The 17622-nt window shown below is 41.1% G+C and overlaps 2 protein-coding genes across 2 annotated transcripts in view; one reads left to right on the forward strand and one right to left on the reverse strand.

The window, feature by feature from the left end:
* LOC308700561 (CD276 antigen homolog) overlaps positions 1–17622 on the forward strand; it is a 1553888-nt gene that overhangs the window by 424204 nt on the left and 1112062 nt on the right. The window lies entirely within an intron of this gene.
* LOC308687039 (uncharacterized protein) lies at positions 7140–14127 on the reverse strand (the record flags this gene model as incomplete). Its single annotated transcript, XM_081359249.1, has 8 exons — positions 13968–14127; positions 13530–13874; positions 13105–13455; positions 11052–11156; positions 10803–10898; positions 10543–10635; positions 9921–10223; positions 7140–7279 (listed from the first exon to the last, which is right to left on the reverse strand). The coding sequence occupies exons 1-8, from the start codon at positions 14005–14007 to the stop codon at positions 7140–7142; spliced, it is 1473 nt and encodes a 490-aa protein (XP_081215375.1). The 5' UTR covers positions 14008–14127.

Genomic DNA, 17622 nt, shown 5'->3' on the forward strand with positions numbered 1-17622 from the left:
CGGCGAAAAGAGAAGAGAGTGTGTTAGTCTCGCTACGGCTGGACAACCGCCAATCCTCACACATTTCTCAGTCCCCTCTTAAGTTCAGGCGACTGGAAATATTACTTTTGCAGTAAACGAGCCTGTTTTAAACACACGCTCGCCTGCAAACGAACGCCGACGCGACACATGAGGTCGCTTTTTATATGCTCGCGCTAACTGAAAGCCTATGTGTTTCCCCTGTGGCTCAGTGGCAGAATCATACGCTTTCATGCGAGAGACCCGCGTTCGATCCCAGCTCTCGGGGAAAATAAATTTATGCTGCTTGCTTCTGCGAGCTCGCGGCCAGTCTTTCTTACTTACAGAAAGCGAACCCGCCCCTCGCACCACACCTTCTCAGGGTGCTCGAGTATTTTTTGAGCGTCTAAACACGAGAGAAGAAAAGACGGTTAAATCCCGCAGCCCTGCGGCTGGACCACCGTCGAAGCTTAACGCTCTGTCAGTCCCCGTTGCCACGGCTACTGCAGCTGTTTACCCCGCAGTCAACGAGCCGGTATCTACCCGCTCGCCTGCGCGCATCCGCCGTTCTCACGGAAACCCAGAAAAATGTCAAAAGAGCATAATGTCTGGTTGCACGGCTGACGCCGTATGTGTTTCTAGTACAGTGAATGTGCCCACGTTCTGTGCTCACCCCTGTACACAAGCACTATACATCCCGTGTCTCTCACAGAGCCCACTCTCATGAAGCAGGCAAAAGCCGCTTTAGTGTTAAAAGTAGGTCACGTGTCCACTTCTCCGTGCCCACACCTACTCACTGCCCGCTCTGTCACACGGCCTCGCACGACCGGTCATGTTTTAAATGTGAGTCCTGTGCCCGCCCTCGAGCGCTCACACATACGAACTACATTTTCGCGCCTCACACCGTATGTTCCCCGTCCAAAGCCACCGGGACACTGTGTGTAAGACGGCCAGCTATCGCTACGTGCGATCCGCCGTATCTAACCACCAAGAGCGCGCGCGCCGCGCCCGCCCCTGAATGTAACTCCTGTGCCCGCCCTCGAGCGCTCACACATACTAACGAACATTTTCGCGCGCTTCACACTTTATGTTCCCCGTCTTAAGCCACCGGGACACTGTGTGTAAAACGGCCAGCTATCGCTGCGTGCGATCTGCCGTATCTAAGCACCAAGAGCGCGCGCGCCGCGCCCGCCCCTCCGTTTCGAGCTCTCGAGCCCGCGATGAGCGGCGATCGGAGCCCGGAGGCCATTCTGCCCCTGGCTGCACACGCAAAAGCGTGGGAAACTATTCCAGGCGCATCAGAACGGGTGCTAAGCACAGTAAAACAGGGCTATACTCTGCAGTTCGCTCGCCGCCCTCCGCGCTTTCAAGCGCGTATCGAGACCAGAGTGAATGGGGAAGTAGCACATCTACTTCGAGCAGAAATAGCTACACTTCTGTGCAAAAGGGCTATGGAACCGGTTTCCCCTTCCATGAACGAGTCGGGCTTTTACAGCCGTTATTTCCTCGTTCCCAAGAAGGACGGAGCTCTCAGACCAATTTTGGATCTGAGACGTTTGAACGAGGCTCTTATGAGAAGACCGTTCAAAATGCTCACAACCAGACAAATTCTCGCGCAAATTCGCTCGAGGGACTGGTTTATATCTCTTGATCTAAAAGATGCGTGCTTTTCAGATCCTGATAATACCCCGTCACAGGCCATTCTTGAGATTCGCCTTCGACGGTCAGGTATATCAGTACACGGCCCGCCTGTCGACACAGCGCGCGCGCTGCATTCGACGCCTGGCCGCGTCCCTCCGGCCGGGCAGCACCGTACCTCTCAAAACATTTCAGAGGCTACTGGGTTGTATGGCCTCAGCCGCAGCAGTGCTTCGGCTGGGTCTTTTACGAATGCGCCCGCTACAATGCTGGCTGAATGCCCGAGTGCCTCACAGAGCATGGGCTTCCGGCGGTATTCGCATCAGAGTGACTCAGAGCTGCGTTTCAGCTCTGAAGCCCTGGTTAGCGGCCGACTGGTACCAGCGGGGAGTGACAATGGGAGCTATCTCACACCGCAAAATTATCTCGACGGACGCTTCCACCTCAGGCTGGGGCGCTCTGTTCGAGGGCAAACCGGCTTTTGGCCTATGGTCAGACCGGGAAAAATGCCTCCACATAAACTGTTTGGAGATAATAGCGGTCGAGAACGCGCTCAGGCGCTTCCTCCCATTCATACGGGATCACCATGTGCTAGTCCGCTCGGACAACATGTCCGTGGTATCCTATGTGAACCGACAGGGCGGTGTCAGATCCAGGAACCTGTGCAGGCTGACAGAACGCCTCCTCGTGTGGGCTTACCGCTCGCTGCGCTCGCTGAGAGCCGCGCACGTGCCGGGCCACCTGAATGTCGGTCCAGACAGACTGTCCAGGGACAACATTCCCCCGGGAGAATGGTCTCTGCACCCCCAGACAGTCCAGTTTCTCTGGCGCCTATTCGGCAGAGCGGAAATCGACCTCTTTGCGTCGAAAGACAATGCTCAATGCCCGAAGTTTTATTCGAAGAGCGAGGACGCGCTGTCCCAGACATGGCCCAGCCTTCCGCTGTATGCTTTTCCTCCGATCTCCCTGTTGCCACAGGTCATTTCGAGGATCAGAGAAACGCACCACTCAGTGCTGCTTATAGCCCCGCGATGGGAAAACCAAACTTGGTACCCAGAGCTAGTGAGGCTGTCGCACTCACCCCCATGGCCGATCCCGGTGAGAAAGGATCTCCTCTCCCAAGCTGCTGGATCGATCTGGCATCCCCATCCAGAGCGCTGGTCGCTGCATGCATGGGTGATCAACGGATACCCGTTGACCTGTCAGAAGGGGTCGTGAACACGATCACGCAGTCGAGAGCCCCCTCCACGAGACGGCTCTACGCGTCTAAATGGTCGGTGTTTTCTAAATGGTGCGCTACTCAAAACCTGGATCCGCGCGCATGCGGGGTCCCGCGGGTGCTCTCCTTCTTGCAAGAGCTGTTGAAAAAGGGCAGATCCCCTTCCACGCTCAAAGTATACGTGGCCGCTATTACAGCGTTCGCTGAGACGACGCTCGGCCGGGCAATGGGAAGGAATGAGCTCATTATCCGCTTCCTCAGAGGAGCTAGACGGATGAATCCCCCGCGGCCCCCCTCGGTTCCCTCGTGGGATTTGTCCTTGGTCCTGGCGGCCCTAAAGGCTTTTCCCTTTGAACCGCTTGAATCCGCGGATCTAAAGTATCTGTCGCTTAAAACCGTTTTTCTGATAGCTCTGTCTTCAGTCAAACGAGTGGGTGATTTGCACGCGCTATCTGTTAGCCCTGCATGTCTCGAGTTCGGGCCGAATGACTCGAAAGTCATTCTCAGACCGAGGCACGGTTACATCCCCAAAGCGATTGGAACCCCGTTTAGGGCACAAGTTATTTCCCTCTCGGCTCTGCCAGCATCCGATAGTGGGGACAGTGATAACCTCCTATGCCCTGTCCGGGCGCTGAGAGTTTACATCACGCGCTCCGCCGCTTTCAGGCGTTCAGAGCAGCTCTTTGTTTTCTTCGGCGGACGCACCAAAGGTCTTGCCGCCTCGAAGCAGAGCTTGTCCAGGTGGATAGTGGACGCGATAGCAGCAGCTTATGCCTCCAAACACCTGCAGTGCCCTCTGGGCATCAGAGCCCATTCCACTAGAGGCATGGCCTCGTCGTGGGCCTGGTCCAGCGGAATTTCTATCCACGACATTTGTATGGCGGCGGGCTGGGCCTCCCCGTCTACATTCGTGAGGTTTTATAACCTGGAAGTTCCTGCCCTACAGGCAAAAATATTGTCGGTATAAGTGACATGTATGCTCTGCCCAGCTCCCGTGTGCAGACTACGTTCATATGCTGGCGCTATTCTGGTAACTACTCAGGGTGAAGTGTTTGACTCAGACCGGCTGATCCGTTCTGTTTCCTATTTCCTGTTACGCGCTGTTATCGGTGCTGGCCCGCGCTGCTGGCCGCCCGCATTATTTTCTGCCGCACGGGAATTTTTCTCTTCATGTGAGACCGACTATGTCGTTTTCTCCTACCCTTATGAGTGCTTATGTACTGTATGGGCTCGCTCCGCCGGCCCTACTGTTTGTACTGCTATGTTTATAGACCGGCCGCGCCGCTCTATTTCATATGCTGCATGAAGTGCATGTACTACGCTGGCCCGTCTCTCCGACCGGCCACATTTCCCAGCAGAGTGTTTTCCCCGGTTCCCCTGGGATTCATGGGCTGGATGCTCGGCGCACACGGCGTTGACAAAGGGTTCCCGATGCGTAAGCTACTTACGCAATACGAGAGAACCTCTCGTAAGAGAACGTACTCGGTTACTAACGTAACCTCGGTTCTCTCTAGAAGAGGGAACGAGTATTGCGTAACCTGCCGTGTCGCACCACGAGCTTTTGCGCTTCAGACTGCGAAAACCAGAATTTTAGCCTGTGAGCGCTGAATATATACACGCTGGCCACGCCCATTCTGACGGTTAGAAGGGTGTGGAGGGCGCGAAGCGCCCTCATTGGTTGCCGCGTTCAGAGCGCTCACCGATAGGCTTAAGCAGTTGCAGCCGAGCAGCCAATGAGCACGCTTATACAGCCTGCCTAGGTCTGTCGGCTGCTGCACTGCGTTGACAATGAATACAAAATTAAGGATAATTTTTTGGCTTCAGATCTCGAAGAAAGAAGACTTTCCCGATGCGTAAGCTACTTACGCAATACTCGTTCCCTCTTCTAGAGAGAACCGAGGTTACGTTAGTAACCGAGTACGTTTTCATTCGTCACGTGTTCCTTGTTCTCATTTGTTGCCACTCATCAGTTACCATGGAAACTAACAGTAATCATCATCACAGTTGTTCGTTATTTTGTCATCGCCATGTATTTAAGTATTTAAGTTCCTCCTTGTTCACTCTTCAGTTGTCTGGCATTGTTTGTGTTAGCACGCTGTTTCATATGTTGGCTGTTTATTCTAAGTATCATATTAAATCTTATGTTATTGTATGATTGTCTTCATCTTCTGTGGAACTAAGCGTTACAATACCTTCACCTTCTCATGATAGGATTCACTTGACGTCTATGACGTATGCAAGGCCAATCATTCAGTTAAGCCACTCACTATCAGATGTGCCTCCATTCAGTTACACACTAATCATCAAGTCCCTCAATTTTTGTATTTTTGTATATATAATTTTTTTTGTCAATAGCAACTCCTGTTTCATGCAGACTTTAAATTATGATTTAGCAAATAAATTACGCATTAATTTTTATATAAGCAGTGCATTTCTATTCATACAGTATCAAATATTATTATAGGATTTACTCTTTCCACATCTATACAACAATGATAAGAATGTGTTTCAGCATGTACTTACATTTGAATTCTGCTTGGAGACAAGGCAACACTAGCATGAAGAGCAACAGTAGTGGTGGAACAGATTCCACAATTAAAGATCCTAAAATAAGAGAATACGTCTATTATTTTCCCATTCAAAAAGAAAAGTCAATAACATGTAGCTAAAATACATAGGATTGCTCTGAAGATCTTAAACATAAATGTTGAATTACTGAAATAAGAGTCTAGTGGTTTTCTTATGGAGCTCTTAATGACTTAATTCAGTTTTCACATTCATGTCAGCATGTATTTCTACAAGCTGTTCTATGTCGAGCTGAAATTGGCTGAATTATAATCAACTGGATTTTTACACAGAAAAACAGGTGGAATTTAAAACTGCATGCTGCATATCATTGTAATGAATTATGAAGGAATCAGTATGCAGGTGTTACCTAGAGAGGGAATTCCAAATGAGTCGATCAAATGAAACAACTGAGACCCAGACAAGATAATATTCCCCACCAAAAAAACTAAACAAAGTGAGAGAAAAGTAAGCATGAATGGAAGAATGAATTATATTAGTTTTTTACAATCACTTTGTTACTATTTTCAGAACCTTGATGTCATTTTTCACAACTCTAGACACAAAACTCACAACCAATGATCAAAATGCACATTTTTCAAAACTCTAACCCTTTTCTCAATTGCTTGGATACAATACACATAAAACTTAGATCATTTGTTCATTCAACAAAAATCACCTGTTCAATATGACACAACTTAACATCAAAGTACTGCTATTTCAAAAGGCAATTCACACATTACATTTCAAATGAGTGTCTATTCATTTCCTTACAATGATCTAACTATCAATTGATACAACTGCTCAAAATGATAAGTAACTGTTGCATTACTCTTAATGCATAGTTGTAAACAGACAAACAATCTTCCATGTTTACAGTAAATCATGAAAGTTTCAAGATAACGAGATTCATTGTCACCAATTAGCATGGAGCATGAACCAATTAATATCCACGGATGTAGCCTAATATTTTATCATAATGCTTCATCAGACACTGAGTCTATGGTCCCAAATACTGTACCACCGCTTCAGACTATTTACAGTATTGACAGTACTGCACTGTATAGATAATCACTCCTGTTCTGTTCCTTACAGTACAAGCAAGCAAGTTGAGGAACACTGCATTTGATATTATACAGTACTGTCTTTTCTTTTCTATTTCATAGCTAATTATTTTTGCTTTGATTCAAATAAACCTATGCTGTGGTTGTACTGTAGTGTTTTGCATCAATATATTACAAACTTTGTTCAATGATTCCACTGTGTCTGTAGTATTCTCTCTACTACTGCAGTGCTTTTACAGAGATGTATTTATTTACTGTACATGTAGTGCCATAATGAAACCTGTATCACCTCTTTTGTTCTACAATATTTAATGATTGTACGAACAATAACACAGTGAAACTATCGGTTGCTTGTGTGTGGGTGATCTATAGTTATGTTTCAATGGTATTTCACAGTAAATTTGTTTTTTGAACCAATGATTGTGCAAGTGCAAGATTTCTTTAAAGATGTGAATGCACAATGCAATGTTTTGAACATTAGATAGCCTGTGTTACAAGTGATAACCGTTTTGAGTTTTGTGTCTAGAGTTTTGAAAAATGACATCAAGGTTCTGAAAATAGTAGCAAAGTGATTGTAAAAAACTGTATATATATTCTCTCTCTCTCTCTCTCTCTCTCTCTCTCTCTCTCTCTCTCTCTCTCTCTCTCTCTCTCTCTCAAATCATGCAGAAACACTTACTGTTACTCAGGCAACTGAGACACGACAGCACAACAATTACAAAGCTGAATCCAGAAGCTACACGAGGTAAGATGCTTGTGTCAAGTGCACTCTTTCTCCAGCCATATGTTAAAAGAACTAGAGGAATAGATAGAAATTAAACGTCACACAAGATAAATGATGTCCCGAGCAAGAACAGAACATAATCTAAAGAACAGTGCAGTGTTTGCCAAACAAACAGACTTTAAATGTCACCGGCCCACCAGTGGGCCCACAGCCATTACATATTTAAAACAGTAATATCCAGAGGCGGACAGAGTACACAGCTTCATTACTTGAGTAAAAGTACAGATACCCCTTGCTAAATTTTACTCAAGTACAAGTAAAAGTACTACAGTCAGATGTCTACTTAAGTAAACCTAAACTAATCTTGACAAACTATATATCATTTGAAAGCTTACAATCTCTAGTTTTCATATTTTGTTGTCTGATTTTCAAAATACATTACAGAGGATCAGTAATTTATCAATTTGCAACAATAATATTTTCATACTCCTAAGCTATATGGAAACCTACTCCAAACCACATATGGAAATGGAGGCGCCCTTATATGATCAGAAATGGAGTCTGGTTGTCATATTGTGAAAAAGTTTGGTACTGCGCCCAAAAAAACAAAATTACTGAAAGCTAATTTTTTGAGATATCAACCTAAAATTTGGAACACAATTTGTTTCCGATCTTGGCTTTGATCTTCTTGCAGTTTTAGAGTTCAACATGTTTTGAAAATATATATTTAAAAAATAAAAATATGAATAATAATTTACTTAAGGGGTTAAATGAAGCCATATTGACTTAATCTGTATCAAAGAAAGTGAAGGTCATAATGTACATAATTTTAATATTTTTGGGTATTTTAGAAAAGGCTACAGTACATGCAGTAAAGTATAAACTATAATAAGGTGTAGTTTTATTATTTTGTAATGAACAATATTTCGAACACTCCACATTTAAATGTTTCTACTTTCTGACAGATTTCACTGTAATAGATATTCTGACAAATCACACGTGTCTTTGTAAACAGGAAAAAAAATAAAAGAAAGTATTCTTGGGATACTAGACACTGTCTGTATTTTAATCAAGTAACTTTGTGGGCGGGTCTTGGGCGCTGTTTCTATTTTCCCGGCGGGATAAATGATTCTTGTGCCCGACGCAAATCGAAAATGGGTTGGTCTGAAGTAGCTTCATTATTCATAGGTGTGGTTTGGGCGTAATGTGAAATAAACCAATCAGAGCGTCATCTCACATTCTCTATAAGAGCAGGCGCGCTTGTTCCATGGCGGATTGCTATTATAACGGCGGATTTGCCGGGAGCGGTTCACAGCTGAGGAGACCGACGTTCTCGTCACGGCCGTAAAAGACAGAGAAGTGACATTGGGGATGGAGAAACACACCCAAATTAGCTTCGGTTAAACAGGCGTATAATAATTTGGACAAATGTGTAAGCTATATGCTTTTATAATAATCTATCTATCTATCTATCTATCTATCTATCTATCTATCTATTGTAATAATGTATGATTTGCAAAAATGAAAACTGCTTCCTCTGTGTAGATGAGAGAATCAAAGTGTATGCGCGTTGTGCACACGCTACATTGATTATGGCCAAGCATGCGCCCTTAAAATAGCATAAGAATAACATGCGCAATGCGCCACTGACTTTAGACTAGGTTTCTGCTGGTCAGTGGCAGAATTGTTTTCTAAACCTGCAAAATAGCACCAGGGAACGTTTGCGCCGGAACACGCCTCCTCTTTGCACTGAACCGCCCCGAGAAGCGAAAGTGTATTTTCTAGTTTACCGACGTGTGTGGGGGGTGGTGGCACTTAAGGGGTTAAATGAAGCCATATTGACTTAATCTGTATCAAAGAAAGTGAAGGTCACCTAATGTACATCATTTTAGTATTTTTGGGTATTTTAGAAAAGGCTACAGTACATGCAGTAAAGTATAAACTATAATAAGGTGTAGTTTTATTATTTTGTAATGAGCAATATTTCGAACATTCCACATTTAAATGTATCTCCTTTCTGACAGATTTCACTGTAATGGATATTCTGAGAAATCACACGTGTCTTTGTAAACAGCAAAAAAAATAAAAAAATAAAGTATTCCTGGGATACTAGACACTGTCTGTATTTTAATCATTTTTAATATTCAGGTTTGGACGACGGGATTTTAGAAAAAGAGAGGTTAGGTCTAATGAAGTCTAATGAAGTTAAAGCAAAACAGGTAATATTTCATAAATAACTTAATGTCAGAATAATGAGCATGATCTCTGATGTGAAACATTACACTGTAAAAAATTTGCTGTAGTTTTGCAGCTGTTTGCCAGTAACTTACTGTAGATTTAAATTTATGTTATTTACTGGCAACAGTTTGTTCAAAGTATAATGCACATTAAACATTAACAAGTCTTTGTCTTTAAAGAATAAAATTATAAAATAACAATCTAATGCAAAGCATTCTGGGAACCAGAAATCTTCATCAACCTTTTTCTGTTTTTTTCCTTCAGATTTTGGTTCCCAGAATGCTTTGCGTGAGGATGTTATTTTAGTTTTATTCTGTAAAGATAAAGACTTGTTAATGTTTAATGTTCATTTAATTTTGAACAAATTGTTGCCAGTAAATAACATCAATTTAAATCTACAGTAAGTTACTGGCAAGTAGCTGCCAGTAATACTGTAATTTCTACAGATTTTTCTAACAGTGTAGGATTTACTCACCTGAATAAACAACGACTGTGAAAACAGTCAATTCACTTGTTATTCTGAAAAACCTGATCCACGGGCCTCTGCCCCAGGGTGCGGGCTTCTCTGGATGGGTGGCGTGGAACTGATCGAGCAGGTTAGGATCAAGTATATCGTCTCTGGGTACCCATGAGCATTCCTTGGGGCCGTATCCCTCTAAGTCCACAAGGTACTCCAGTAGACCACCACGGCGCCGGGAGTCCAAGATGTTATGTACTTGGTAAGTGGCACCCTCCTCTAGGATGAGGGGAGGGGGAGGTTTCACCGCTGCGCCAGGCACTGTGGAAAAAGAAACAGAGGGATGATGAGGTTTCAGCAAGGAGAGTCCTAATGGTAAGCACGGTGTTAGCGTCTTGATGCAAACAACACCGGACAAAGAGTGAGAATGAGGCTTAAATGCCGGGGGTGATTATAGTACTGATGATGTGCAGGTGTGTGATCAGTACTCAGGGGAGGGAGTGCGCTGTGATTGTGTGAGGGTGGAGCCTGGCGTGGCTGTGACAATTGTCATGCTATGTTTTTTTGTTGCCATCAATTTGCATATACTGATCCCCTTAACAAAAATAATAATAATAATGAACTTTAAATTCTAACATACCTTGGAGATACTTTAAATAAGACAAAGCCCAAATCAACATAACAGGTCTCAGAATATACAGAGCAGAGCAAGTGACGGTCTCATGGAGAAATCCTGGAACAGAATATTAATTGACAGGTATTAAACAATATCGATCAAATAAAACAATTTAAGTCCCATCACAAAAAAAATGCAATTTTGTACACAATTACAAAAAAGACTAATAAAATCTGCCACATGCTTTATAGTGCTATACTGTATATTTAAACTCCTAAACTCACCTTCAGTGAGACCCCAGAGGATGAAGGCGAAGAACATACAGACATTTGGAAAAAAGACCAGAGAAAGCTGAAGATTCCAGATTGTTCTGCTGTCGACTGGAGAGGAGATGCAGAATAATCACAGTTAAATGAGCAAAACACTGTGACAGTTAATCCCAAGATTAATCCAGTTAATTAATACAGTTTTATTAATACAAGATTAATACAGTTAATCACAAGAAATAAAAAAGGTTTTCCTTCCAAACACACCTGTGTTTTTTGATCTGCAGTAGATCAGACAGCAGAGCAGAAGTACAGCTCCAAATCCAGCAACAAAACAGAAAAACAACACAGCTATGTGCCAAGAAGAGAAACCTGTGAAACACAGACATCCGTCGTAACATTTACAACTGTAAAACAAAACAAGTTAAGCTAACTCATTTCATTTGAGGACACTGATAACCTCAATTCAATTGAGTTTATAAAAAACAATAGTTATGAGTACTCTGAACTTATTTTAATCGAGTGCACTAAAACAAGGATATCTCTTAATGCACAATTCAACTTTACACTGGATTCAAATACTTTATATAAAACTTCACTACATTGAGTAAAAACTCAAACTTTAAAAGAACTCAGAGCACTTGCAGTTACTGCTAGCTCACAATATCACACACAAAGTCAAATCAAATCCAATAAGTTAAGCTAACTCAAAACATTTAAGGAGGCCTGTAAGATCCATTGTTGTGACAATCAGATTTTAAAAATTCGATGGCATCAAACTGACTCACACAGACATCAAGAATCAGCAAATGAATATCAACAGTGGTGACCATTCAAAATTGATTCATGCCGCAATGCATGCTGGGAGCGACGGATAAGTTTTGTATTACGCTAGTACCCAGAATGCAATTGCAGCATGAATCCTTCTTTAATGGTCACTATTGTTGAGATTCATATGCTGATTCTTGATGTCTGTGTGAGTCTTTATAGATGAAAATATTTTGTGCACACACTGTTAGGAAAATCCTTCATATTATCTGATGGTCACAACATTTATGCTGTAGAATCACGATGTTGCCGATTTTTACAGTAGACAGAGAAAATCCACTTATCTTGCTGGGATCTAGAAATGCTCTAAAACTCATTCAGTTTGAGTTCTGTTTCAGTCATTGTGTCCACATAACATTCAGTAATATTTGAGTGCAGAACTCTATTTTATTTAGTACATATAGCTGTTAGGTTTTACAGTGTAATGACACTTTTATGGCATTGCGATCTCATGCTAATTTAGCTGTTAAATTAAATCTGACACCAAGTCTACAAAAATGTAGATCCTTTTCGCTCCAAGTGTAAATATTAGAGGTGTAACGGTTCACAAAATTCACGGTTCGGTTCAATACGATACATTTGTGTCACGGTTCGGTACGTTTTCGATACAGCAAAAAGAAAGAAATGTCAGAGAATTTTTTTTTTTAATTTTTATTAAACTAACATAAAGTATGATTGTTTTTTTTACTTTGAGCAATGGTGGAGCTATAATTTACTCTTCTTAGGAGCATAAAAAAACAAAACAGCTCCTTGGAAAAAAATTAAATGTAGCCTAATATTGTAGTAATTATAAGTAAAGGTTTATTTTAGTTCAGATTAACATTTGAGGGCAGCAATTTTATTCATAATGTCAAAATAAAACCGACGTAATGTTACTTGAAGGCATTATAGCCTACTATTCCTGCCAAACATGAATCCATGGTGAATGTTGCTGATCTGTGGACACTGGATAGTTAATTCATGGCACAATGTTTCTTCCTGGTTTCCACGCGCTGTTTGATCTGTTAATAATGGAGAAATGTGAATGTTTCTCACTAGATCTCGCAGCGATGTTATTACTTAAGTGGCGAATTCAAATGATTTCTGTACTGGATCTCTTATTAGCGCTGTGTAGTAACAGTATCGCTTGATCAAGATCGGCTGCTTTGGTCCAAACTGATAAACGGTCTATCAATCACACAATAACGAGTAGCTCAGCTTCGTTCCGCTTACATTACGTTTGACATTTGATGTTGGGCAATGTTGTGGTCCCGCCTACATTTGAAATAACGAAATTTTGGTCGGCAGGAAAAATGGTCCAACGAACCGTTCGGTTTGAAAATGCGTACCGAACACCGAACCGAAAGCCTCGTACTGAACGGTTCAATACGAATGCGTGTACCGTTACACCCCTAGTAAATATAGCTAAAATACCATATAGTTTACAATAGCCTTTGAAGAAGGTTGGTGTTAACAGACTGCATTATTTATTTGCCATGTTTTGTCGACTCACCCAGTTGCTCCAGCTCTACAGTTGCACTGGCTGAAAGTACTCCAGCAAACACTTGGAACATGTAAACCCCTTTATCCTCAGTTCTGACGCTCTTCAGTCGGACAGAGAAGTTTCCTTTGGGGATTTCATCAGTGAAGAACTCAACTCTGTCTCTGTATTGTTCATCTGATGAATCTGGAAAAGCTTCATTGTTTTGATAGAGCAGAAACGGAATATCTTCATCTGTTCTTCTCCATGAAACCTCCTCAATGTGTTCAGGTTTGATGTGAGAGTCTACAGAGCAGTTCAGAATGACATCCTCACCCACATATGCAGATGTGGAGCGACTCGATCCTGATACCAGCAGACTCTCTGAAGGAATAATGGTTTAAACATAAAATACATAAATTGAAATTTTCACCACAATTCAAGTGTCTCTCACTCACCAACAGCTTTTATTTGAACCACAGTGTCATTAGACTCCAGCTGACTGTAAACTTTACACGTGTAATTTCCCTCATCTTCAGCTGTCAGATCATCCAGACGGAGGGAGAAGTTTCCATGTTGAATCTGATCAGTAAAGAAATGAGCTCTATCCTGATAATCCTGCTGCTGGACCTCTGCTCGACTCTCACCATCTTGAAACAGATGAACTAAAGTCTCTGAGTCTGTTCTTCTCCATTCCACCTCCAGATCCTCCATTGGTAAAGGTTCATCAACATAACAGGGCAGAATCACTGAAGATCCCAGAGGAGCAGCTAGAGGATCTGGTGGACCATGCACAGTGAAGCCTAGAAATAATAGAGAAACTGAAAGCTTTAATAAATGAGAAAGAAAAACTCGAAAGCTATTTTCGCGTATCAACGTAAAGTGATCATACGTACCATCAGCGAATACCAGGAGTACTGCTATAACAATAAACATAATGTAGATTACAAACACAAAAAAAAGAGCTATAAAAAAATAATATTTGTATCATGACCATAAGAGATCTTGTCCGCAGTCATCCACACGAGGCCACGTCTAAACTTCTGCTTTCGCTTTTAGCTTACTTCCGCTTTCTCAAATTAAGGGCTCGTCAGATTCAAGGACAAGCGTCACTTTCGGTTGGCTCTTTATCGGTATCTGTTGAACAATACCAACTAGCATTACACACACACACAAAGAAATGGTAATATGAATGAATGCGTGTTTGACAGACACATCGAAGTTCCTCTTGTTGTTTCTGTATATCCAGGTTTCAAATTTAGGTTTTTTAATTTAATTTTTAATTTCTCCATGTCCTTTTTGCTTGGGGCCCCCAAATTCCTTCAAACGACCCTGGGGACACCTAAACTTCAGTGCAGTTATCTCTTAACATTAAAATTTAAATCCGTTCAATAAAACAATGTTCTAAATTGTTTGTGATGTATGTATTTGTACATCAAATGTTGCAATAATATTGTTAAAATGTGTTAAGAATATTTTCTTTTTAAAGCAATCTTTGTCGTCCCACTTTAGAAAAGGTTGTTTCGAAAGTGGGACAGCATGTTTTGACTAATGTGGGACAGTCTAAAATAGGAAAATGCGCATTAAGAAAGTTAAATGCCATACATGTATTTTTGATCAAATGTTGGGCTTATAATGCAGCAATATTTTTTTTTTAAGATCAGGTTCAAAACGTTGGACTAAAGGACAATGGCATACTGGAATAGCAAGGGCTGCTTATTTTTTGTCATGAAGGTTTTTTTTTTTTGCATTAGAATTTGCTTAATGCATGCTTTTGAAAATACATCCTAAACTCCATGTGAAGAGTAGCCTATAGAAGCTAACAAGTTAATAACAGTTTTTTAAGACATTTCATGTTCCAAAGTTTAATTTATTTTAATATTTGACTTCCATTGCATGGTTATTATTGTTGCTGACAAAAATCTGAAATATTTGTAATAAATCCTTTAAATACAATTTCTGTGTTATATATTTGTAATTAACATTCCACATGTGAACATTTTTTTTTCTTTTTTAGCCAAACTGATAAAGACAGCAAACACAAAGTGTCCCAGATTTCAGCGCAAGGCATCCCACATTAAAAAATCCATAATTAACTGCTTAGAGCTGAATATTTGTAGCATTTTATCCCTTTTTTTTTTTTTTTTTTTTATAAAACAATTTTAATAATTTGGTATTTGTTTTGCTAAAATAGCAGCTGACACTTTTCTTAAACGTTACTTTACAAGCAATGTCTGTTATAACATGAGCTGTTCATCACAATTTCTTTGTCAAAACTCATGTAATGTAGTTTTTTTTCAGCATTATGAGATTGTTTGAACCTTGTGTAGAGTTTTTATTTATTTATTTATTTAAATTTATTTTAATAGCTATTATTTACACTGAGAAAAAAAGTGTAAACACTGAGAAAAAAAAATTCAGGTTGCATTCCTCATTTAAGTTCCTCTCATGACCCACAGAGTGAGTTTAACTACTGATCTGAGGTCTGTGCTTGTATTTGTCCTCAAATGGTGAATTTCTGATTTTGTGCAGTGATGTTTGTGATGACAGTCCATCTGGTTGTATAGGTTGTGTGGTTCTGTAATATGAGCCACTTGTGTGACACTTTAAAGCTGATTATTTAATTGTTGTTGTTGTTTCTCCCCTCCATAGAGGACAGAGTAGTCTCAAAAAATAAGTTGTCTCAAGAGCAGTTGATTGTTTCGGCCCAGATCCGGCCCACATCTGGCACATGTGGAAAGATGATCTGGCCCTCATGCAGCGTGGAATGACGGCCCTTGGGCGGACCGCTCCTGTTTGCCAGATCTGGGCCACAAGCAGGCCATAGCAATGCCACATGTCAGCCAAGAGCAAAGAAATAAACCAGAACTGGACCTTATCTGAGCCAAAAATCTATGTATATTAAATATAGAGTCATCTCAGCGTTAATAAGCCTGTTAACAAGCAGAATCACTGAAGGAAAGAAGAGAACAGAAAAAGAGACGAGCAGAAACACAAGAACTACAACTGACTTCAGACACAGCCTTATAGACGAAATCAACTGAAGAGAAAAGAAGACATTAAATCTCTATAATAATATAATAATATTGCTGGATCTCATGCTGTACGAAGCTTGTTACCACAAGTCGCAGCGATAACAAGCTTTCATATTTCTGGACGCTACTGTGTGTATTCTTCATAATGTTGATTTTCTGTTTTCCTGCAACAGCAAGTTCATCAACATGATGATGCAAGATAGCAACAAAATCCTTGCTTGAGGAATCATGACACAGGTTTGGTTGAAATCCCATTAACCTTGTTTGGTGTGAGTGCAGATGCTGGCTCTGTGGGACACCATTTGCTTTCGCAGGGCAGCCATGGCCTGTTCACCCGCGCTATTCTCCAGAGTGGCAGTCCCAAGGGCCGTCATTCCACACTGCATGTGGGCCAGATCATCATTCCACATGTGCCAGATGTGGGCCGGATCTGGGACATCACAGTGTTTCAATGTGGGGAGGAACTAAAAATAGAGCCATTGACCAACTGCTCTAAAGTCATATTATTGTATATTATTATTATTATTATTATTATTGGCATATTATTTCTGTTATTTAAAGAGTGTGTTAGTAATGTGCGCCTGTAGGTGGCTCCACAACGCATGCATGTACACTTTGCTTGTTGCTTATTACACACACACACACACACACACACACACACACACAGACACAGGGCAGCACACAGACATGACAAATATTTAAAATAAAAGATTATTATTGTGTATAAAGATATGGAAGACAGCAAGCCTTGTGTCAATGCAGAAAGTCCTTTGTTTTCTCAGAGATCCTATTTGCTCCAGCCATGCAATCCTTACAATCCCACAATCCCACATACAGACATCCATGTCCCTTTTTGGAAAATCTCCTTTTTACATAAACACGATTATTCTAAGCTGAGTAAGTTTAAGTGTAAGTTTACAATACTATTTCAGACTTTCCTCTTCAAAAAAATATTTAATTAGCTTTAATATGTTTAATTAGCTGTTTCTTTTTTAATTATTTGTGAAATGTACAAGTAATTAGTCATTTCCAAATGAAAAAAAATGTTTCAAAGTAATTTCTAGAGTTCAAAGATCTTTTGTAATTGTGTAAATATTGTAAATGTTGTGTTATCGTTTTGCTGACTTGATATATGACATATGTAACACACCTTTGTGGTACCCCTTATGTATCTACATTCTTGCTCATCTATCACGACTGCCTACAGTGGTAGAGACATTTTTTAAAACTTTCTAGGCTATGCTTTAAGCACTGCATGCCTTTTCTTAGCCACTTTATATATGTCTAACATATTTTTGCAATACAAATGTTAATATAAATATATTTCTAATGTATTTTTGTATTACAAATGTTGGTATATATATATATTATCTGTTTTCCTGATGTAATTGCATTTTCACTTGATTGGTCATGTGATTAATCATGGATGTATGTGATCATGTGATCATGCATGGCTGTATATATGGAGGTCTGTCTCCCCACTTGTTTTTATGTCTGATGAAGGGCTTGGGCCCGA

Source organism: Scardinius erythrophthalmus (genome assembly GCF_964197995.2).
Source record: "Scardinius erythrophthalmus genome assembly, chromosome: 1".
In the NCBI taxonomy this organism is placed as follows: domain Eukaryota; kingdom Metazoa; phylum Chordata; class Actinopteri; order Cypriniformes; family Leuciscidae; genus Scardinius; species Scardinius erythrophthalmus.